Genomic DNA, 23,314 nt, shown 5'->3' on the forward strand with positions numbered 1-23,314 from the left:
CGGGGCCAAGCCGGCACAAGGGGTTGACTTCCCACTCGGGAAACTGAGGCACAGTGGGACGAGGAGCGCGCGACCTCGGGACTCCCGCAAAGTTCAAGCGGCACGTCTCCGGTCCACGCCAGCCGTCCAGGTCGCCTGCCAGCGATCCCCGTGGAGTGGCCTCCGCCCCGCTCTGCCCAGGGACCGGAGCCGGGCCGGACTTCTCCGGGGGCCGCCCCGCGCTCAAGAGCTGGAAGAGGCGCGCGGGCCACCCCTCCAGGTTCCCCAGCCCGGTTGGGCTCGGGCCTGCCCCGGGGCGCCCGCCGCCGCGCGCGCCGACCCCGCCCCTCTCCCGCGCCCCCGCCCCTCGGCCGCTGCCTCCGCCTCCGCCTCCTAGCAGGCCCGCGACGTGCCCGGCCGGCGACCGAGCGGCGGGGACGGCGTCCGGCGCACTCACTTCCGCGTCCCGCCGCCCTCCGGCTCGCGCGCGCCCAGCCACCGCCGCCATCGGACAATAGACCAACCGCCCGGCTGCCGCGAACTTCCCGCCGGGGCCCGGCCGGCCCGTGTGCCCCGGATCCCGATCCCCGATCCGTCCCCGCGCCGGCCACGACCGCAGCTCCGCGCCACCAGGGGAAGCCGCGGAGGACCGAGCGCCCGGTACGTGCTCGCGCCTCCCGCCGCCGCGCCTTCGCTCCGGCCCGGCCGGTCCTGGGCCCTCTGCTCTCTGCTCTGAGCGACTTTCCCTCCTGTCCAGCGCTGCTGCCTTCTTGTGGGTGTCTTGAGTTTGGTTGCTTAAGGAGGATGTGATTTTTTTTTTTTTCTTCCGTATTTCTTTTACGTTTTATGATTTGAAACGGAGAAAAGAACTCACAGCCAGCTCGGACAGCCAAGCGCCGCCAGCCGCCCCCACGCGGACACCTCCGAGGGGAAGGGGAATTGGAAGCAAATTTGGCCCAAGTGACTTTGAGGCCTCAGCATCCGCTGGACGCTAAGGCCCTGGGTCATGACTCCCATGGTGGGCAGGTGGAAGGCTGTACCTGTCCTGGGCTGGACTTGAGTGTCCGCCCTCTGCCAGGACCCGCACTGCCCCACCTACACGCACTCAACTAGGCTAGGCCGGGTCAGCAACATGGATAAGTACGACGACTTGGGCCTGGAGGCCAGTAAGTTCATTGAGGACCTGAACATGTACGAGGCCTCCAAAGATGGACTCTTCCGAGTGGACAAAGGTGCAGGCAACAACCCGGAGTTTGAGGAAACACGCAGGGTGTTTGCTACCAAGATGGCCAAAATCCACCTGCAGCAACAGCAGCTCCTACAGGAGGAGACCCTGCCCAGGGCGAGCCGGGGTCCCGTTAACGGTGGGGGACGCCTGGGCCCACTGGCCCACCGGGAAGCTGGCGGGGGCAGCAAGCTGGCCGCGGACGGTGCTGCCAAGCCGCCTCTTGCTGCCTCAACCGTGGCCCCTGGGACGACCACCACTGTGGCGCCTGGGCAGCCCTCGTACCCACCCCAGGAGCAGAGGGTCAAGCTGTACGTCCGGGGCTCGAGGCAAGTCAGCCAAGACTGTGGGTCCAAGGAGAGCATGGTGAATTCTGAGATGTCTGCTTTCCATCGGCCGGGCCCCTGTGAGGATCCCTCCTGCCTCACCCACGGAGACTATTATGACAACCTGTCCTTGGCAGGCCCCAAGTGGGCCGACGACCCGGGCGTGTCCCCTGGCATCAGGCTGGGTGTAGGAAGTGGGTGGTCTGGGACCCCAGGGAGCGACCCTCTGCTGTCTAAGCCCTCCAGGGATCCTCATCTGTACCACCAGCAGCTCTCCGCAGGCTCCGGCAGGTCTTTGCAGAGTGGCCTGGATGGTGGGCTTGGAGGAGGCAACAGCGAGAAGCCGGTGGGGGTCTGGACCACCGCCTCCTCCCAGCGAGTGAGCCCTGGCCTCCCTTCCCCTGGCCCAGAGAATGGGGCCCTCCCGAGGTCTGCTCAGCCCAGGACCCCTTCTTTCTCAGCGCCTCTGGCCCTGAACCGGCCCAGTCAAGAGTCTCTTCCCAGAACAAACTCTGTTGTAGGGAGTGAGGTTTCAGGCACGATGCCCAAACCCACTGTGGACCCTCAACCCTGGTTCCAAGATGGGCCCAAATCTTACCTTTCTAGCTCTGCCCCTTCATCCTCGCCAGCCAGCATGGACCATATGCAGGCGAGTGCCGTCCCTGGGCTGGGTCCCAAGCCTGGCTGTACAGATCCTGGCGTTATTCCCAAGCTCAGCCCCACCAGCCTTGTCCATCCAGTGATGTCCACCCTGCCTGAGTTATCTTGTAAAGAAGGTGCCTCCGGCTGGGCCTCTGATGGCAGCCTGGGGCCTGTGCTCCCAGAGACCCCGAGTTCCCCCAGAGTGAGGCTACCCTGCCAGACGCTCATCCCGGGCCCTGAGCTTGGACCCACAGCCGCCGAATTGAAGTTAGAAGCCCTCACCCAGCGTCTGGAGCGGGAGATGGATGCTCACCCGAAGGCCGATTACTTTGGTGAGTAGTGAGAGGCTGGTGTGGTTGCCCACAGCGGGTGATGGGGTCCCTGCATTTGGGCGTTAAGGGGGAAGCGCCCCCCCTTCCCCCACCAGGGGTGCTGTCGCTCTCCTTGAGTGGGCCTTTTTTTTTTTTTTTTAATTTCCTCTTTCAGCTGCTTCTTCTGAAACTTGAAAAGAGGCTTGAGATCATCACTAGGCAGAAAGCGGATCTTGCTACTGGTGGTTACGCATATGCGAAGGGCGGGATTGCTCGTGACTGCTCCCTGCAAAAAGGGAAATCTGTGACTTTGGATTTCAAGGGTTTCGGGAGTGACTTAGAACCTGTTGCAGTGACTGGCTCAGGCGGGACCTGAATGGGCTTCTTAGAAGGCCCATGTACCCCTGAGGGTTCGTTCCATCAGTTGTTGGCTGTGCCAGGGGAACCTGGCTATTAGAGGACCAGTGGTTGGGTGCGGGCTCTCTGCGGCTCCCTGTGTACACGTGTGTCTGCTTGCACGTTCTGTGTTCAGCGGAGGGAGATGAAACTCTGACCTGGAAGGCTTTGTTTTAGAGCAGTCGTTCTCAAAAGTGTAGTCTGAACCTGCAGCGTCCTTTTGCCTGGGAACTAGTTAAAAATGCAAATTCTTAGGCCCCACCCCGAACCTACTGCATCAGAAACTCTGGCGTGGGGCCCAGCAATTGGCAGTTTTCACAAGCCAGCTCCGGTCCTGACGTTCTGGGAAATTGGAGACCCGTGCATTAGGCACCTTCCCACTCAGCACCCCGACCCTGACTACTAGCCAGCAGCCAGGTTCTACCCACAGTCGTGGCTCCTAAGAGAATGGAAGCTGCTCCTTGTTGGTTTTACTCCCTCTTGCAGGTTTTGTCTTATTCTCTTTTTAAAGCCACAAACTCTTGGAGACTGCTGGCTTCAGCTTTTATTTTTGCCTCCCCGCAGAGTTTGGAGGCAGCAGAAAAGCAGAGATAGCATCCTGTTCAGTAACGATGTAGCCATCTCACAGAAGCGCTAACTAGAAAGACAGCCTATTGTTAGAGAGCCTGAGTTTTATTTATTTATTTAAATTCCTTGTGATCGGAGTATCGTTGCTTTATGATGTTGTGTTAGTTAGTGTCCACTGTTCCGCAAAGAGAATCAGCTGCATGTATGCCTCTTGCTTGGATTGCGTTCCCATTAAATAGCCACACAGCATGGAGTCGAGTTCTCTGAGGTATACAGTAGTTTCTCATTTTATTTTATGCATGGTATCAATATTTTATTTTAGTTTTTCATTTTTGAACTGTGCGTAATTGAAGTCACCGTCTCCCCGTATGAAGGCTTTTGGCGGGGGGCCCAGAAGGCCCCTGCATGGGGAGGGTGACTGGCTTGCTGCTGTCTGTCCGCCCCATCCAGCATGAATGAATGATTCTGTCCCGAGGTGCTTGGAGGGACGTGTCTGAGGAACGGGCACTGTGTTCTTGCTTCTCATGAGAGCCTTGCAGGAGCAGCGCTCACACCACCCTGGGCAGTCAGAGGTCAGGGTGGCTGTTTACTCGCCGTTTATGGTTTAGAGCATGCAGCGGCCTCTCACTCTGAACACCGTCTCACTGCGAACCATCTCTTCTCCTTTGCAAATCCCCCTCCTTGGGAATAATACTTTTCTCTGGAAATACTGTGGGCTTTTTTTTTTTTTTTTAGTTTAAACCGTTATTTTTTTTTTCCAGTTTTATTGAGATGTAATTGACACACAGTATTGTATAAGATGCACAGTGTAGTAGTTTTTTAAAAGATTTCTAAGTTTTTGCTTTTTAAAAGGTTTTTAATTTTAAAGCAGATTTATTTTTCGCAGCGCTGGGTCTTCATTGCTGCTTTTGGGCGTTCTGTCTCAGTGCAGTGAGCTGGGGCAACTCTTGTTGAGGAGCACAGGCTCTAGAGCGTGGGCTCAGCGGTTGTGACGCACGGGCTCAGTTGTCCCCCCCGTGGCATGCGGGGTCTTTCCCGACCAGGGATCGAACCCTTGTTCCCTGCGTTGGAAGGAGGATTCTTTACCACTGAGCCAGCAGGAGAGCCTCAGCGTAATGACTTGATTTATGTAAGGATTTGATTTACATGCATCATAAAGGAGTGATAACAATAAGGTTCGAGAACATCCAACATCTCATCTCTTCTCAAAAAATCACTTTTTCGTTGTGATGAGAGCTCCGGATTTCCTCTGTTACCTTTCATATGCAGCATAGAGCAATGTTAGTTATATCTATCGTGCTGTACATTATATCCTTAGGAAGCTTATGCCTCTGACTGTTTTCTTGTCCCATTCCCCTCTCCTCTTCCACCTACCACTGAAGTGAAGTAAAAGTCGCTCAGTCATGTCCGACTCTTTGCAATCCCATGGACTGTAGCCTGCCAGGCTTCTCTGTCCATGGAATCCTCCAGGCTAGATTACTGGAGTGGGTAGGTATTCCCTTGTCCAGGGGATCTTCCCAACCCAGTGATCGAACCCACGGATCAAATCCAGGTCTTCCGCGTTGCAGGTGGACTCGTGCCTTCATTCACTGATTCACCGTCTAAACCACCAGGGAAGCCCAAAGGAGCACACACCTTCCCTGATGGAAGCCACAAATCCGATCTCTTCTTCTATGAGTTTGAAGTATAACTGACCCACAACACTGTTAGTTCCTATTATGCAATGTAGTAATTAAGTACTTCTGTATATTTCTGACCATCGCAAGTCAGTCTAGTTACAATATGTCACTATATGAAGATATTACAATGTTATTGACTATATTCCCCACGCTGTACATTTCATATCCGTGACTGGTTTATTTTGCAACTGAAACTTTGTACCTGATACCCTCCTTCAGCTATTTCTTTCCTCCCTCCCCTCCCTCCCCTCAGGCAACCACCTGTTTGTTCTCTGTAGCTATACCTCTGTTTATGTTTTTTGTGTCTGTTTGTGTGTGTTGGGTTTTTTTTTTTTTTTGATTACACATATATGTGAAATATAGTATTTGTCTTGAATTTTTAATTTCAAGATCATTAAAGAACAAACAACAGTTTTATTTTGGGAGGGAGGCAAGTTTACACACCAGTTCATAGCAGAACTATTAGGTAATGCTATCCATTCATCCATCCCGTATTTATTGAGCACCTGCCTTGAGGTACGTAATGAACGGGGCAGACAGAAACCCCTACTTCTCCAGAGCAGGTGGTGCAGGAGAGGGAGGCAGGAGATGAACAAAATAAATAAGCAGGTTTGAGGGAGAGAAACAGGAAGTGGAGAGGATGGAGCCTCAGGGCAGGGAGTCGAACCAGGGAGGTTTCTGGTTTTCGAGCCAGTGATCAGGGGAAATCCCAACAAGAAGGTGGCTTTGGAGCTAGGCTTGAAGGAGGCAAGGGGGTGACCCTTGAGTCTGCTCTGGGAAAGGGCATGCTCAGCAGGGCAGACAGCAGGAGCAGAGGCCCTCGGGGCCTATTTACTTTATTCGTGTGAGCTTAGGAAGGAAGCCCATTTCACCAGCCTGGAAACAGGCTCAGAGAGGTTAGATGACCAATCCCACGTCTCACAGGGCCTACTGGGTACAGGTGAGGTCTGAGCCCCACAGTTGGGCCTCCCTGCCCATTCCTCTTATTATTATTTATTTATTTTAATATGCTATTTTCACAAACTTTTAAAAAAAGAAGTTTGTTTTCTTTCTTCTTTTAAATATATTTATTTATTTGGCTACATCAGGCCTCAGTTACAGCACCAGGAATCTTTGTTGTGTCGTGGGGGGGCCTTCCGTTGCCACGCGTGGGCTCTCTAGTTGTGGCTGGCGGGCCACGGAGCGCACAGCCTTCAGTAGTTGCAACGCAGGGCTTAGCTGTTCTGTGGCATGTGGGGTCTTAGTTCCCCCACCAGGGATCAAACCTGCGTGCCCTGCGTTGCAAGCCGAATTCTTAACCACTGGACCACCGGAGAAGCCCCGCTTCCCACTCTTCTAACCAGCATTGCCCAGCTGCCTTCCAAGCACAGACGTGAAAGCCTGCTTTATTTATTTACTTTTATGTTTTTTTTTCTTTAATCAAGAAGAACTTCCTATAATATAAAATCGATCTCTTTAATTAATTTAAAAAGCAGGCAGTGGCATTTAGCGCTTCCGTCATGTTGCACAAACACCACCCCTGTCTAGTTCCAAAGCATTTATTCATCACCCGCAGAGGAAACCCACACCCATAACTCAGTTGCTTCTCAATCCCTCATCTCTCCCAGCTCCTGGCAGTGACCAGTCTGGGTTCTAGCCCTCTGATTTTACCTGTTCTACCGCTATATGAAATATGGAGGGAATCATATCTAATTTATTTTTTCACTAAGCATTACAGTCACATGTAGAAGACTCCAAAGACAGAAAACAGATGGAGTGAAGCGTTAGTCTCCTGCCCCCCCGTTTGTAGCCGAGCATCCTGGTGTGTGAGTACCTGCGTGTGGGTCGCAGCCAGGCCTGCTGTCCACCTGCTCTCTGCCTTTCCCTCCGAAGAGCGCGTCTTGGCAGCTGTTCCACATCAGCACGTGTTGCGTTGACTCAGTGTCACCCTCTGTGCTTGTGCTCTGGTCACGTAAGCAGCCTCATGAGGACTTCACGCCAACTGCAAGTTGCAAGCCTAGCCTGGGACAAACTCCGGGGGGGCTGGACTGCATTTGTGCCCTTTAAGTGTTGTCCACTCGCCCCCCGCTGAGCTCGTGGGGGGACCCCAGTGCCCATCATATAGGAGAGCTTTGGTAGCTGAGCTTCCAGCTGCTCTAATGGAACCGGCCACGTGGCCGAGGAGGACGCGCCTCCTGCCGGCACCTGGCCGTCGGGGCGTGGCCCAGCCCTGCCGTGGGACCAGGCCTCCCCCCTTCTCCATGGCACGAGGAGCTTGGCCTGTTGAGGGGCTCACGTCAGCAGATACCCGTCCTGTCTCTAGATCTGATGTTATCTGAAAGATTTCTGTCTGTCCAACACCAAATAAAGATGAAATTTTACTTCTAAATAGCATGAGCTAGAGCAAACTCTGGGAGAGAGTGAAGGACAGGGCGCCTGGTGTGCTGCAGTCCATGGGGTCGCAAGGAGTCAGACTTAACTTAGCGACTGAACAACAGAAAGATTTTCTATTGATACAGGGCTCTTGCCAGAGAGAATCGGGGAAATGCAGTGGTCCCCGGTAGAGTCAATGTAATTCTAGCCAGAAGCAAAGCAGAGTTGATGTTTGGGCTGGTTACCTGGACCCCTTCCTGGACATGACCTTGTGGGAAGACTTTGTGAATCCCCAAGACCACCTTCGGGGACCCTTGGGTCTGAAGACACCTCAGTGCCTGGTTATTGATCAGCTCTTCACTGAGGACCCTTCTGGCACTTTCCACGGTCCGGTCTCGTGGCTTTGGGACACTTTGCTCCCGGGGAGGCATTGCTGCCCCCCGTCCTTCCGCCGTGTTCCTCTGCGGCCGCTTTGCGTGTTTCTCCCTCGAGGAGAGCTGATGCTGCTGAGAGGACGCCGTCGGGTTCCTGGTCCCGGGCCTCGCGCTAGGAAGATGCCGCTGTGGGTTGTTTTCACGCCAGTGGGTTCGTTGCAGAGCGCGTGGAGAGGCCCTCGCGCCTTTTGTTTACTCTCTCTCGCCTTTTCCTCCTCAGTGGCCATCTGTCCTCCGCACACTGGGCCTCTCCTCCCCTTCTAAGGAAAAAGGACACAGATGAATCTCCGGTGGGGTGACCGGGGAAGCTGACTCCGAGGCAGAGTCTAGTGTGCAGGGGCGGCCTAGGGGACACTGCTGGCACCGCGTGTGTGGAGGGTGGGGGGACGCAGGAGTGGGCAAGGGGGACGCCCCGGCTGCGCTGCGGGCCTGACCAGCCTGGGCCGACCCCAGGGGGCTCTGGGGCTGGAAAAGCCCTTCATAGCTGCCCAGAATTGGGGTGAGACGGCTTGGCCTTCACACACCCCCTCCTTGGACCTCTCCGGGTGGGCATGACCGGCAAGGTGCCTCTGTGTAGCTGGGGCCGTGCCCGAAGGGGCTGACAGCTGAGGGCTGCCCCCCCGCACCCCCAGCCACCGCGCCAGGCTCCTTCAGTGAGGGGCGATCTGGGCGCCCTGCCACATCCCCTGTCCAGGGCAGATAAGACCCCGTTCTCGGTGACCTTGGCCGTGGTTTTAATCTTGTGATGTCTGTTGAGCGCCTGTATTTAACCTTCACAGCCAGACTCCGTTCTGCTCCGCTAGCAGTTGAGGAACCCAGGCCGTGAAGGGTTCAGGGCCACACGGCGGTCGGAGCCCCAGCTACCGCACCAGCTGGGGCCCCGACCCCCTGAATGGAGAACTGGGCGGCGTTCCTGGGCTGAGGTGGTGTTCTCTGCGAACCCCTCCAGATTCAGTCTCCGCTCCGCTGCTGCGGAGGCCTCAGTGGGCTCCCCGCCCTTTCCAGGGTCAGGACTCGGGACCTGCAGCCACCCCCCCAGGTCTCCCCCCGCCGCTGTGGGGGACCTGGCGCTGCGGGTGCCACCCATGAGAGCCACACTCTGTTAGGTGCCAGCGAGCGGGGTGGCGGGGCAAGAGGAAGCTGGTTCCAGGGAGTCTCACCCAGCAGGTGGATGGATGGACGCTTGCCCACCGGCACGCCTGGCTGCGTCTCCAGTTTTCCTGTCTTGGGTGGACATTGCTGCGGCAGTGTGTCAGCTCGGAAAACTGTTAGCAGCAGACCCGCCTGGGGGCCTGAGGAGAGGTGTGACTCCTCCCGGGGATGGCCCAGCCCTGCCAGGGGCCTGGGGGCCTGTCACACCCGATTTTGTTTTACTAGCAGCTCAGGAGGTGAAGTAAGCAGTCCAGACAAGGACCCCATACATGTCCTCCCTGCTCCCTCCCATCTGACCGTCTCTTCAACGTTGAGCTACAAGTTGTCTTAATGACCTTTTTAAGTCTCATCTGACTTCCTGGCTTCCCTGGTGGCTCAGCTGGTAAAGAACCTTCCTGCCAATGCAGGAGACGTGGGTTCTATCTCTGGGTTGGGAAGATCCCCTGGAGAAGGAAATAGCAACCCACTCCAGTATTCCTGCCTGGAGAATTCCATAGACAGAGGAGTCTGGTGGGCTACAGTCCATGGGGTCGCAAAGAGTCGGACATGACTTGAGCTTATTTATCTGACTTTATTAGCAACAGTTGCTTGAGATATGGGGTTTAAGTCCAGCCTTGAACGAACAATTGAGAGTGATTTTTCAGAGCATTTGTCATATAAAAGAAAACAACATGGGCCAATCCTGTAGAAGGGGGGTCCCTCCAGGTTTTAGGAAGTGGCCTCTGTGCACCCTAGAGGCCCCACTCACCCCCCACCCCGCAGACATCAGGCATTGAGGTAAACTAAACGCTGAAGTAGCAGAAGGGGACAGAAGATCATTAACCATCGGGCCTGTCTGAGTAGCTGGCATGACCAAGTGTGGGAACTTCTGCCCACATTCCTTTAGGAAATATGGTATGGTAATTTGGACCTGCTGGATCCAGGCTTCCGTAGCCATGGCAGTAAATTTCTGATCCTTTGGTAACTTTTGTAAATGACACTCAAGAGACTAATTCTGCCTGTCTAGCCCAGCAGGTGCACACCCTAAGATGTGGGGACTCCTAGCCGTTTAAAAATTGCATAGCATACGTGGATTTTTTTCTTTTTTTGTAGGCCAGGTAATCTTCCCCTCAAAACCAGGAGTGTATGTATTTTATACTTAAAAAAAAATTGATGTATAGTATATACATACTGGCTTCCCAGGTGGCTCAGTGGTAAAGAACCCACCTGCCAAAGCAGGAGACGCAGATGTGGTTCAGTCCCCGGGTGAGAAAGATCCCGTGGAGGAGGGCGTGGCAACCCACTCCAGTGTTCTCACCTGAATAATCCCAGGGACAGAAAGGAGCCTGGCGGGCTTCAGTCCATGGGGTCGCAAAGAGGTCGACACGACTAAGCAAATAGATAACAGCATCAACAAGAACAAAACACACATATTACAGGTGCTCACAAGGTGAACACGCCTAGAACTCAAAGCACAAGACAGGACCAGCGCCCAAGAAGCCCCGCCCATGTGCCCCCCCCACAGTGAGCACCTCTCCACGCATAATTGTGGCTTCTGACTGCAAATATGAGGTTCTGAGCAATCGTGTGGTTAAAAGTAACTTCTAAAACCTGCGTGTGCTTGCTAAGTCGCTTCACTCGTGTCCGACTCTTTGCATCCCTATGGACTGTAGCCCACCAGGCGCCTCTGTCCGTGACATTCTCCAGACAAGAGTACTGGAGTAGGTTGCTGTGTCCTCCTCCAGGGGATCTTCCCAACCCGGGGATCGAACTCGAGTCTCTTTCATCTCTTGCATTGGCAGGCAGGTTCTTTACCACTAGGGCCACCTAGGAAGCTCCCTACAACCTTGAGATGATTTACAAAACCTATCACGGCAGGTTTGGGATGGAAGGAGAGCACAGGGCTGATCAGGGTGCAGCCAAGGCTCAGACAGCAAGGAGTGAGTGTCGTCGGTGAGACTGTCCAGCTCGCTCTGAAACAGCGGCTGCTCCCTCGTGGCCAGCGGTCAGGGCTCCGATACTGTTTGGGTCCTCTGTGTTGCGGCCCAGACGGATGGACGGTTCATCATACACTTTAGCCCTGTTCCTACCCCTGCCTCTCTCGGTAGGATTTCTCTTCTGAGATTTTGGGGTGGAGGGATTATGAACAGCCCCCAGAGTTCATTCAGAGTGAGTCATCTGTTCACTGACTTCACTTGTCAGCAAGGTACGCATGTCCGGTCCCCGCCGTGCTCTTAGCACAAGGCTTGGAAGGACGCTGCAGGGTCAGACTCAATCAATTGCAGCCACTGTTCTGTCACCCCGGCCTCAGGTCCAAACTCAGGGTGTCCCCTGCAGCCCTACCACGATGACTAGCTCCTGTCGCACCGACTTCATGGCCGGTCCTGAGCTCGCAGAGTTCCTTCTCACCCCAGGACTTCTGCTCTTGCTGTTCCCCAGCCCATGCCTCCGGCCAGCATGGCACGGCCCCCAGCGACCCCCTCTCGGAAGCATGGGGAGCGGCTCCGCAGCTGCAGCCCTGGACTGTCCTGACAGCGGTTTCCCACAGCGGCTGCCTCATCGAGGTCCTCCCCCCGTGAAATGTTTCTGCTCTGTTCCTTTGTGACCAGGAAAGCATGTCTTGTTTTTTCCATCTTATTCTCCTGCTCTTTTGATTCATAACCCAGAACATCAAATTGGCCCGATGTGGCTGTTCCTGCCAGAGGTTTTCTAATGTTCCTTCACATCTCTTGATTCATGGCTCCCCTTCGGGAGGAGGAACTGTGGAAGAAAGGCAGGCATCTGGGAGGGAGGCAACCAGCTGTTCTGGGTCCCAGGCTACCAGCCGCCCCAGGTGTGACGTGGGGCCGCCTGCTCTCCCAGTACTGAGCCCCGGGGCACCTCTGAGGGCCCTTCCTGACCTGAAGTCCTGTAGCCGTGGGTCCAGTTGGATTCCTGGATCTTGGCTGTTCAAGTAGCAAGGGCCCGGGCCTCAGTGTTATCCACAGTGGCAAGAGCCTGGAAAGGCAGAGGGCTGACCCGCCAAGCCTCTCATCCCCCTTCCAGGCCTCTACAGAATTAAAAAACAACTTGTTTTGTTTAGTTACAGTTGTATTTTCAGTTGTAAGCAGTAATCATTTTTTACTTCAGGCATGCCAGAAAATACATTCAACTAAAACAAGAACCACAGATCCCTGACTTGCCTTCTGTCCTTAGAATAATCAGTGTTCAGATTTTCTGCAGAAAGTTTCTCATCCCCAGTAGTGGCCAGAGCTCATGTGATGCAGGATGGGTCATGGCTCTTGGCCCTTTGACCAGATGTAGAAGCGTTTACTGAGCTAGAAGCCAGTTTGCTCGGCAGGGTGTGTCTGATGAAAGGGAGTTTAGGAAGGACTTGAAGATGTCCTTTAGGAAACAGCCACACATGGGGAGAGAGTGGCATTACAGGGGTCACCCACCCTGGGAGCCTTGAGGCTCCGGTCCAATTCTGATTTCATTTATTTTTGGCCCTGCTGGGTCTTCCCTGCTGCGTGGGCTTCTCTCTAGCTGCAGCCAGTGGGGGCCACTCTCTAGTTTCAGAGCACAGGCTCCTCACCGCACTGGCTTCTCCTGTCGCGGAGCATGGGCTGTAGGGTGCACCGCCTTCAGCTGTTGCAGCGAGTGGGCTCAGGAGTTGAGGCTCCCGGGCTCTAGAGCAGAGGCTCAGAAGTTGTGGTGCACGGGCTTGGTTGCTCCGCGGCATGTGGGATCCTCCAGGATCGGGGATCAAACCCATGTCTCCTGCATTGGCAGGTGGATTCTTTACCACTGAGCCACCTGGGAGGCCCTCTCATTCTAATTAAACTTGGGGTCCCTAGCGTGGGTGACAGCAGAGGGCCTAGCCACAGGACTCAGTGAACTTGCTTTTGCTGGCACATCCCAGGACACTTTGAAGGGCTCTTGTGTGTCTGGGTCTCAGCGTTTCTAGTTCTCAGGCTTAGCACAGGGCCGGGAATAGTGGCCTCCAGGCCCCTCGTGGGGGCTGGGTGGATGTCTGTTGCAGGAACAGAGGGGCTTCACTTAGGGTGTGGAGGGGGAAAAGGAAAGGATGTTTACCTGGGTTGTGGCTCTGAGGTAGTTTTGCTACAATTTATCCAGCAAGTTGCTCTGTGTCAGGCACTTCGCTAATTATCTCACACGCATTAAGGTGTTTAATCCTTCCGACAAGCCTATCTTACGATCCCCGTTTTATGGACGGGGAAGCTGAGGTACACGGAAGTGAGTTAACCTGCCCAAGGTATCTATTGAGGAGGTTTGCTAAGCCCGGGATCCAGACCTGCATGCTGCCTGCACGCTGCACTGGGCCCTTGGCTCCTGGGAGCACCGTGGCTTTCTGACGGAGGGACCTCGGGCATCGTGGCCACGAGGAGGTCGGGCCTGAGGTCTCCCCCTTTGCAGGTGGAGTGATGAGGAAGGCAGGCCACGGCGGCGGGATGCCCGGGGTGGCTCGAGGGGCGCATCCCCCTCTCGCAGCCAGGTGTGCCCTCTGGTTCGTCTTCAGGTCAGGAGCCAGGGGCTCCTATCAGCCCCTCCCTGCCGGGTGGCGACGCAACCATGGAGGCTCAAGGGTGTTAATACAAACGTGGGCTGCTCAGGAGTCTTGAGTGCCCGTAACCCGTCAGGCCCCGGACTTCTCCTGTTCCCTGAAGGGTGTGGGTTAGGGCGAGCGGGCTATGCCGTCGGTAGTGCCCCGTGACACCCCCAAGTGTTGTGCACAAGGATGGGGGTGTGCCAGCAGCCAGGGTGTCTTGGTCTCAGGGTCAGTATCAACCCCAGGCCGTGTGTCTAGATGTTTAAACCCAAACGTCGGACGAAGCTACACTCAGAGTCCATCTGGCAAACCAAACAGAAACCGTACCCTAAATGAAAACAGGCCTCCAAAATTTCCAAGGCGTGTCAGCTGCAGGGTTGTGCCTGCCAGCAAATACTTATATCTGTGTCAGGCTTTGTTTCTCCTCTGTCCCCTCCCAGGGAAACCAGCTGGACGCAGAACCTCAGGGTCCTGTTGGAAGGCCGGAGGCTCTCTGCCTGAGTGTTTCTGAGGGAATACTTTAGAGCCAGGCTATTTTTACATTTCAAGAGCCACGAGTTTAGACTTGGCCGAGCTCTCCCCTCATCTGTTTTGTTCTGTGATTCGTCTCCGCGTGTCCCGGGGGAGCGCGGTCTGGTTACTCCCGGTCACTGGAAGTTAGTCAGGAGTCCTTCCCGCACCCCACATGTCTTTGTAACATATAGAAGGTTCTGGAAGTCTTCCGCGATGCTGTCGTTCACGAGGAGGGGATGTGAGTTCTGTAGCTGGTCCTGGAAGGTCTAGTGACTCAGGTCTTTCAGGACCTTGTAAACGGTCCCCATCTTATAACGCAGCCCTGAGCCAGGGTGCACCCATCACGGCAGCCCTGGGCCTGACTGCGTGTGACAGTCACCTCAGCTTCAGAAGACAGTAGCAGATTGGCCTTTTGTTGCCTGGGAGCCTGACCGCGGCTTCCCTGTTCGGCCGAACCTCCTGGTGAGCCGAGTTTATGGTTTCCTTTCAGCAGAGTGGAGCCAAGTCATGGCCGTGTTTGCTCACAGGACAGGCAGGGCTGGCCCCGGGCAGGAGGTCAGGTTTCCCATCTGCCGGAGCATCTCCTGTTCTGTCCCCCTCTCCCGTCCTTGGTTCGCGTTGCTTCCTGCTCGTGCAGTCAGGTGGTGAATGTAGAGAGAGGCGGATTTCAGGGCTGGGCCCCAGCGCGTTTGCTGACAGCTACAGTCATGTGGAACATGCTGGAGGCAAGATGCGGGCCTTCTGTGCCAGCTCAGACACCCTGCTCCACTTGGCTGATGGGGACTGGGGGGCCTGGGCTCCTTATCATTCTGATTCCTCTTCTGTGCTCCGAGCCTCCAGAGCTGGTTTTGGGTTCAGGGCTGTTGGCTGGGAGGAAACGCCTGGCTCTAGGGGTGACGGTGTGCTGGAGGTGGGACCCAGACACTAGATGGGGGGCGTATGGGCATCAGTTGGATAGAAGCAGGTCCCTCGCTGGCCTGTAGAGAGCCCAGCCACAGAAGCCGGAGTGGGGAGGGTGTGATAAACAACAGACGCGCCCCGGGCAGCAGGCCAGTGGGTGGTGATGACAGGCACTTCTCCTGGTTGACCCGCCACGTCCCTCCATGAGATCACGTCCCAGCAGAGGTGACGGTGAAATGCCCTTGTCCCCCTAAAAGTGCTTGGTCATCATCAGCCGCGCGCATGAACTCAGAACTGCTTTCTTTTGGGAAACAAAATCGGAGCTCTGTGATAAACCAGCTCTTGAGAAATAAGGAAGGGACTTCCCATGTGGTCCAGTGGTTAAGAGCCCGTCTCCCCTGGTCTGGAAGCTGAGATCCTACACACCTCGGGGCAACAGAGCCCTCATTCCATAAGGAAAGATCCCAAGTGCTGCAACTAAGACTCAAGGCAGCCAAATAAATAAATATATAATTTTTAAAAAAGAAATAGGACAGTGAGGAAATCAAACCAAACATCGATTTAGTGACAAGATTTAAAATACAAAACCCCGGGCCTGGTCTATAGAAGTTACGCGTAAAGTATTTGTTGAACGAATGAATCATGGAGTGTGTTTATCATGTTATGCCATCAGAGTGAAAAATGGAAGTGTTTTGGGTACAATGCCAGCAGGCTGATATGCAGCAGATGCTGCGGACACAGTTTTTTCCTGTCGCTTGTGCCCGGTGGTAGCTGTGACACCCTGTGCTGATGTCTGTCAGACCCTGACCACCGATCTGAGCAGAAGGGTGAGCTTATTGAGCAAGGACTTGGGTGATGTGGCTGGTGGCGGGTGGGCTAGTCTATAAGCCTGGAGAGGTCCTGTTCCCCAGGGCAAACCTGAAACGTGACCACATTTTGCCGAGAAGGGGATTTCGGTGGGACGGCATGGAACTTGCTTGCGTCTCTGGATGGTTTCCTGTCTTGCTTGGCCGGGTAGAGCTCTGGAGTCCTGAAGCAGAGTAGTGGGTATGAACCCCAAATAGAACGCTGACTTTCCTGTGCCCAGAGGAAAAACCTAACCTTGTGTTTCCTCTGGGAGCAGTGATTTGCTATTCACAGTTTCGGCTTCCCTGGTGGCTCAGTGGCTCAAAGAATCTACCTGCCAATGCAGGTGACGTGAGTTTAATCCCTGGCTCGAGAAGATCCCCTGGAGACAGACATGGCAACCCCCCCAAAAAAGAATACCCAAGTGTTCTTGCCTGGGAAATCCCATGGACAGAGGGGCCTGGCAGGCTATAGTCCATGGGGTTGCAAAGAGTTGGACACAACTTAACGACTGCACAACAACAGAACAATTTGGTGTTTGTGGTGACTTCATGGCGCATAAGTGCCTCGCGAATAGTGAGAATCTACTGTAGTATTCTCTTGTCTGCCTTACTTCACCGAGATGATGTCTGAAATCAATTCCTGTGGCTGCCTGTGTCAGTGGTTGGTCCTCTTATACTGCCTAGTAATACCCCGTGGTGTGAGTACACGTTTTTGTATTTCCCTGTGAAGGAGCTGTGGCTTCTTTCCGTGTAGGGCCGTGATGAATACGTCTGCTGTGATCAGTTGTGTGGACATATGCGCTCATTTCTCTGGGGCACATATCTAGGAGTGGAAATGCTGGGTCATACGGTAGGAGTGCGTTTAACTTTTCCAGCAGCTGCCAGGAAGCTTCCCAACGTGGCTGTGTGCTGTAGCATTCCTGCCCGCAGCGTGAGAGCCCCTCCTGTGCAGTGTGTGTATATGTGTGCACATAGCTTTACTTGAAGTATAGTTGATTTACAAGATTCTACTGGTTTTAGGAATGCAACATGATGATTCAACTTTTGCAGGTTATACTGTTATGAATTATTACCAGGTGATGGCTGTCATTCCCTGTTGTCTGCCATATACCCTTGTGGCTTACCTGTTTCTTTTTGTGTGTGTAGTAGCTGACATCTGTTAGTCCCATACCCCGCATCTGCCCCTCTTCCTTTCCCTCTTCCCTTTGGAAACCGCAGGGTTGTTTTCTGTGTCTGTGAGACTGTTCCTGTTTCGCATATGCAGTCATTGGTATTGTATTATTGTATAAATAGTATCGCACAATATTTGTCTTTCTCTGTTGGATTTGTTTCACCAAATAGCATATTCTCTAGGTGCATCCATGTCGCTGTAAATGGCAGAACTTTGTTCTTTTTAATGGCAGTGTAGTATTCCATTGTGTCGGGGGGGTACATCTTCTTAAAATCCATTCATCTGCTGATGGATGCTTACTTTGCTTCCATATCTTGGCTATTGTAAATAGTGCTGCTGTGAGCATTGAGATGTGTGTATCTTATTAAATTGTTGTTCAGTCGCTCAGCCGTGTCTGACCCTTTGTGACCCCGTGGACTGCAACACGCCAGGCTTCCCTGTGCTTCACTATCTCCCAGCCTTTGCTCAGACTCATTGTCCATTGAGTCCATGACACCATCCAGCCGTCTCATCCTCTGTCGCCCCCTTCTCCTCCTGCCCTCTGTCTTTCCCAGCATCAAGGTCTTTTCCAGGGAGTCAGTTCTTCACATTGGGTGGCCAGAGTACTGGCGCAGTATTCAGGGCTGATTTCCTTTAGGATTGACTGGTTTGATGTCCTAGCAATCCAAGGGACTCTCCAGAGTCTTCCTGAATTAGTGTTTTCATTTTCTTCAGATATTTGTCCGGAATTGGAATTGCTGGGTGGTGTGGTAGTTTCGGTTTTAGTTTTTGGTGCAACCTCTGAGCTGTTTTCCATAGTGGCTGCACCAGTTCCATGGCCGTTGACGTGACCTGTCTCTGGAATTTCTTTGGCCTCTGTTCTGCTTGTCGCTTTCTAAACCACCTGTTCTGCAAGCTGGTGTCACTTGGCTGATACCCTTCCAATTTCTTCTGTTGCAATATCTTTGCAAGAGATTTCCATCCCTTTTTTGGTAGTTACTGTCTTAAGGGTTGGTAGTTGCTGTATTAAGGGTTTGATTTTTTTTTTTTTTCAGCAGCTGTCCTCTTTGGCTTTTGTCATTTTAAAACCATTTAAACAAACACAACTAGCTGTAGAAAAGTCAGAACATAATAGACAAAAATAATAATATCGACGTTGTCCAAAAACTTTCTTTGGGTTTTTCTGTAACATCTTATGGAAAAACCTGAACGAACTTTTTGGACAAGCCAATTAAAGGAGTCCATCATTTTACATAGGGATAATCATGCTTAAAACAGACTATTTTATTGTTATTATTTTTAACCTGTTATTATTTTTTAAGTATTTATTTATTCATTTAGCTGCACCGGGATCTTCATTACCACGTGCAGGATCTTTAGTTGCAGCATGTGGGATCCAATTTCCTGACCAGGGATTGAACCTGGGCCCCCTGCGTTTGGAGCACAGAGTTGTAACCATCGGATCACCCAGGGAAGTCCCAAGACAGACAGCTCTTTTTTTTCCCAAGACAGACCGTTTTAAATGCATAGATATTTACATTTTGTCTAGAATTATAGTGGTTGAGGGGGTCTCCCGGGGTGTCACAGAGCCAGAGTGCAGAGGCACTTTCCATTTCTGTCGCTCGTTGGAAGCGGCACTTCTGTTTGATTTCTGGAACTTCTGGGGGACTCTGTGTCATTCCAGCTGCTGGCTTGATTTTTCTGCAGGGTGAGCAGCCAGTCTAACTTCATGCAAGTTATTAAAGAATCAGAATTGAGAGCCTGGAGCCTCTCCCCCTGCCGCCCCCCACCAGCTCCATGCAGCAGAACACGCTCTTCTCTCCTGCGTGTCACCCAGTAGTCCAGGGAGCTCAGTCTCAAGTCGGCCAGTTCTGATCGTTAGGAATTCTTCTGTTTGAGCTCCCGTCTTCCTAGATTTGACCCAACTGGCCTGTTCAAACGACCAGGTCCTATCACTGCTGGGCTCAGACTCCCCCTTCCCCTCTTCCCCATTCCACACTCTCAGAATTGGAGCCGTCATCCAGCCAACCTTCTCTCCTCCACTTCCTCCCCTCTGCCGGTCTGTGCGTGATGGACATCACCATTCCAGGCTCCTCTTTCTGGCTGGCTTAGTTGTTCAGGCCCCTCCCGGAAAGATGTCTTGGTTCTTGGTCGCCCAGGAAACTCACGTCTGTTCCGTGCCTCACAGGTAGCTCATCCATTCTGCAGATTCTAAACGGGATAGTCTTTAAAAGCAGTTATTTTGTCTTTTATCAAAAAGGGGAATGTGTTACACTCTCAGTCGAGCCCACAAGTGACCTCCGTTTTGCAACCACTGTTCCCATGCACGGCTCAGGACTGTTTAGGGAGTGACTTGCAGGGATTTCACCCATGCCACTTCTCAGGCTCCCCGCAGCCCTGCAGCACGCCCAGGACTACTTCCCCGTTTTGAAGATGGGAAAACTGAGCAATGAAGTAACTGGTCCAAGATGGCTCACTGGCTCAGCCACAGAACCCATCAAAGCCTGCTTCCAGACTTCCTCTTTGTTCTAAGGGGAAATCTTTTGCTGGTGTTTCTCTCCCACCAGTCCTGAAGCTGGAGACTCATCCAGCCCAGCTCTCTGCTCCTGTCTCCCCAGGGGAGGGAGAGGGAGGATGGGATGGGGAGGACTCTGTTTGGGAACTGCAGAGACAGAGGTGTCCCCTCAGCATCACAGTTCCACCGGCATCTTTCATTTGTCTTGTTGTTCTTCTCCATCACACCCTTTTCTCATCTTGGGTGAATATGAATCTTTACCATCTCTAAAATCAGCTTTGTTATTTCTAAGGAAAGTTCAAGACTTGATTTCTTCCTTGGAAAAAAGGATTTTTATTCCCGTTCCTTTCTGGTTGCACATAGTTGAGCCGTGCCTCTGGCGTCAGACCTTTGTATGAGACTTCTCATGGCTGTGTGTGTGTATATGTTAGTTGTTCGGTCATGTCTGACTCTTTGCGACCCCATGGACTGTAGCTCGCCAGGCTCCTCTGTCCATGGAGTTCTCCAGGCCAGAATATTGGAGTGGGTAGCCATTCCCTTCCCCAGGGGATCTTCCCAACCCAGGGATAGAACCCATGTCTCCCGCATTGCTGGCAGATTCTTTCCTGGCTAAGCCTACCCGGGGTCACTCATCTCAGAGCCTCTGTGTGTCATGGCGGTCCCCTCAAATGCATGGAGCCCTGTGGGCAGGAGAGGAGCCAGGGGAGTGTGGCTTTGTCTGTTCATTCATTCACTTATTCATGCAACCAGCAAATGTCCATTGAGCAGCTGCATGTCCTGGGCAGAAGCAGTTGCCCCCCGCTGGCCCAGTGCAGTTAGAACACAGTTGGGAATGGAGGGAGCTCAGATCTGCACCCCCTGCCCAGAAGGACTCAGGAGTTTTGTGAGATGTTTGGAGTGTGGGCGACTGTCAGGAGAGTGGTTGATACGCTTTCATTCTCAGTCTCAGGCCTGGAGGAGACTAGGAAGGAAAAACACCTTCCCTGGGAAGGGAGGGAAGGAAATGGCCTTTTCCTGGGCACCTCCCAGTGCCGGGAGCAATTTCAGGCACTTACCTGATCTCAGGTGATCCTCAGAGTTACCCCATGAAATGTGCATGCTATTAAATTTCATTTGGCATGTGAGGAAATCACGCCTGTGCCCAGGGTGAGATTTGAGCCTGGGGTTTATGCCCAAACTCACACTTTCCAGATCCACCACGGGGTAGGGGGTGGGGAGGGGTGCTGGGCCATCCTCAGGCTCAGCAGCAGTGGACCCTGATTCCGGAGCTCTCCACTTCCTGATCTAAATGGTGTTTACACAGGAGTGCTTATTTTGTGAAAAATCAAGCTGTAAACTTAATGCTCTGTGGGGTTTTCTTCATGCATGTTATACTTAAGTGCGTGCGTGCTAAGTCACTTCAGTCGTGTCCGACTCTGCGACCCCATGGACTGTAGCCCACCAGGCTCCTCTCTCCATGGGATTCTCCAGGCAAGAATCCTGAAGTGGGTTACCATGCCCTCTTGCAGGGCATCTTCCTGACCCAGGAATCGAACCCCTGACTCTTCTGCATTGGCAGGCAGGTTCTTTACCACTAGCGCCACTTGAGAAGCCCGAGCTACTTATACTACACAGTTATTCACTTACCTAAAAATCCAGTTTGTATGTGATACGCTTACACTAACAAATTACTCACTGTTTATTTAAAATTCACAGTTAACTGGCCAACCAGTAGTTTATCTGATAAGCCTTGTTTGAGCTGAGATGGGAAGGAGGTGAAAACACAACTGAGCCTCATGTGAGAAATCAAAGGATTTGGAGGCCTAAGGCAAGAAAATAATCCGGGAGAAGAGCAGATGGGGGCAGGCTGGGGATGCTGAGATGCTGGTGGGACACGGAACCATGTCAGGAGAGGGTTGTGTGGAATAATCTGACAGGGAAGGGAGCAGTGATGTAAGTGCCGTGCCATTTGGCCTTCGAAATGGGTTCTGCTGGAGGCTGCCATTTGTTCCAGTAGTTTGCGTTTGTGCAAAGATCCTGGGAAACAGGCACAATTTTGAGCCTTCTCACAAGGAAGAATGATGTTAAAAGTGAGCTACCTTGAGAATCTGTCTTCAAAACAAATAACAGAAAAGGATCGTCACCCAGTTGTTCCTGTCCTTTTGTCTCTAAGTGGTATCCGACTCTTTTGCGACGCCACAGACAGTAGCCCACCAGGCTCCTCTGTCCATGGGATTTCCCACGCAAGGATACTGGAATAGCGTGCAATTTCCTACTCGAGGGGATCTTCCCGACCCAGGGACCGCACCCACGTCTCTTGCGTCTCCTGCAGTGACAGTGGATACTTTCCCTACTAGCGCCACCTGGGAAGCCCATCCTTAGGTGTACTGGCTGCATTTCTGGGGCTCAGCAATCGCGTGTGCTGTTATCATGGACAATGTAGAACAGAACATTTTCTTATCACAGAAAAAGTTCTGTTGGATGGCAGTGCTGTAGAATATGATTTTTTAAAGTTGTGTGGTACTCTTGCCTGGAAAATCCCACGGACGAGGGAGCCTGGTAGGCTGCAGTCCATGGGGTCACTAAGAATCGGACACGACTGAGTGACTTCACTTTGACTTTTCACTTTCATGCATTGGAGAAGGAAATGGCAACCCACTCCAGTGTTCTTGCCTGGAGAATCCCAGGGTTGGGGGAGCCTGGTGGGCTGCCGGCTCTGGGGTCGCACAGAGTTGGACACGACTGAAGCGACTTAGTAGCAGCAGCAGCAGTATTTAACTTTCCCTCTTCATTTGCGTACTTAAATTGTTTTCAGTTATCCATACTGAAGTGTTTTAATAATGCTTTGATGACTATTTTTGTTTTTTATAACAGCTTTCCTGAGATATAATTCACATGCCATAAATCCGATCTTTGATTGTGTACAATTCAGCAGTGTTTAGTATATTCACTGAGTTGTACAACCATCACCATATCTAATTTAGAACACTTCATCCCTCCCAAGAAGAAAGCCCGCTCCTTAGCAGTTTCTCCCTGACCCCCTGTTCCCAAGTCATCTACTTACTGTCTCTGCATATCCATTTTGGGCAGCATCTTTTTTTCTTTTTTTAACCTTGTTAAATTATTGGTCCGGTGGCGTGAGGTTATTCAGTTCAGTTCAGTTCAGTCTCTCAGTCGTGTCTGACTCCTTGCGACCCCATGAATCTTAGCACGCCAGGCCTCCCTGTCTATCACCAACTCCCAGAGTCCACTCAGACTCACATCCATCAAGTCCGTGATGCCATCCAGCCATCTCATCCTCTCTCGTCCCCTTCTCCTCCTGCCCCCAATCCCTCCCAGCATTAGGGTGTTTTCCAGTGAGTCAGTTCTTCACATTAGGTGGCCAAAGTATTGGAGTTTCAGCTTCAGCATCAGTCCTTCCAATGAACACCCAGGACTGATCTCCTTCAGAATGGACTGGTTGGATCTCCTTGCAGTCCAAGGGACTCTCAAGAGTCTTCTTCAACACCACAGTTCAAAAGCATCAATTCTTTGGCGCTCATCTTTCTTCACAGTCCGGCTCTCACATCCATACACGACCACTGGAAAAACCATAGCCTTGACTAGACGGACCTTTGTTGGCAAAGTAATGTCTCTGCTTTTGAATATGCTGTCTAGGTTGCTCGTAACTTTTCTTCCAAGGAGTAAGCGTCTTAATTTCATGGCTGCAGTCACCATCTGCAATGATTTGGGAGCCCCCAAAAATAAAGTCTGACACTGTTTCCACTGTTTCCCCATCTATTTCCCATGAAGTGATGAGATCAGATGTCATGATCTTC

General features: G+C 52.7%; 1 protein-coding gene across 1 annotated transcript in view; it reads left to right on the forward strand.

Annotated features, from left to right (window-relative positions):
- The first annotated feature begins 389 nt into the window (after window positions 1–389).
- The window catches only part of LIMD1 (LIM domain containing 1), a 68,940-nt gene continuing 46,015 nt past the window's right edge, over window positions 390–23,314 (forward strand). Inside the window, exon 1 of the mRNA XM_040246786.1 lies at window positions 390–2,504. Coding sequence (XP_040102720.1) covers window positions 1,112–2,504 — 1,393 coding nt within the window. The 5' untranslated portion in view covers window positions 390–1,111. The remainder of the gene's footprint in view (window positions 2,505–23,314) is intronic.

Source organism: Oryx dammah, unplaced genomic scaffold, assembly GCF_014754425.2.
Source record: "Oryx dammah isolate SB20612 unplaced genomic scaffold, SCBI_Odam_1.1 HiC_scaffold_9, whole genome shotgun sequence".
Taxonomy (NCBI): Eukaryota; Metazoa; Chordata; class Mammalia; order Artiodactyla; family Bovidae; genus Oryx; species Oryx dammah.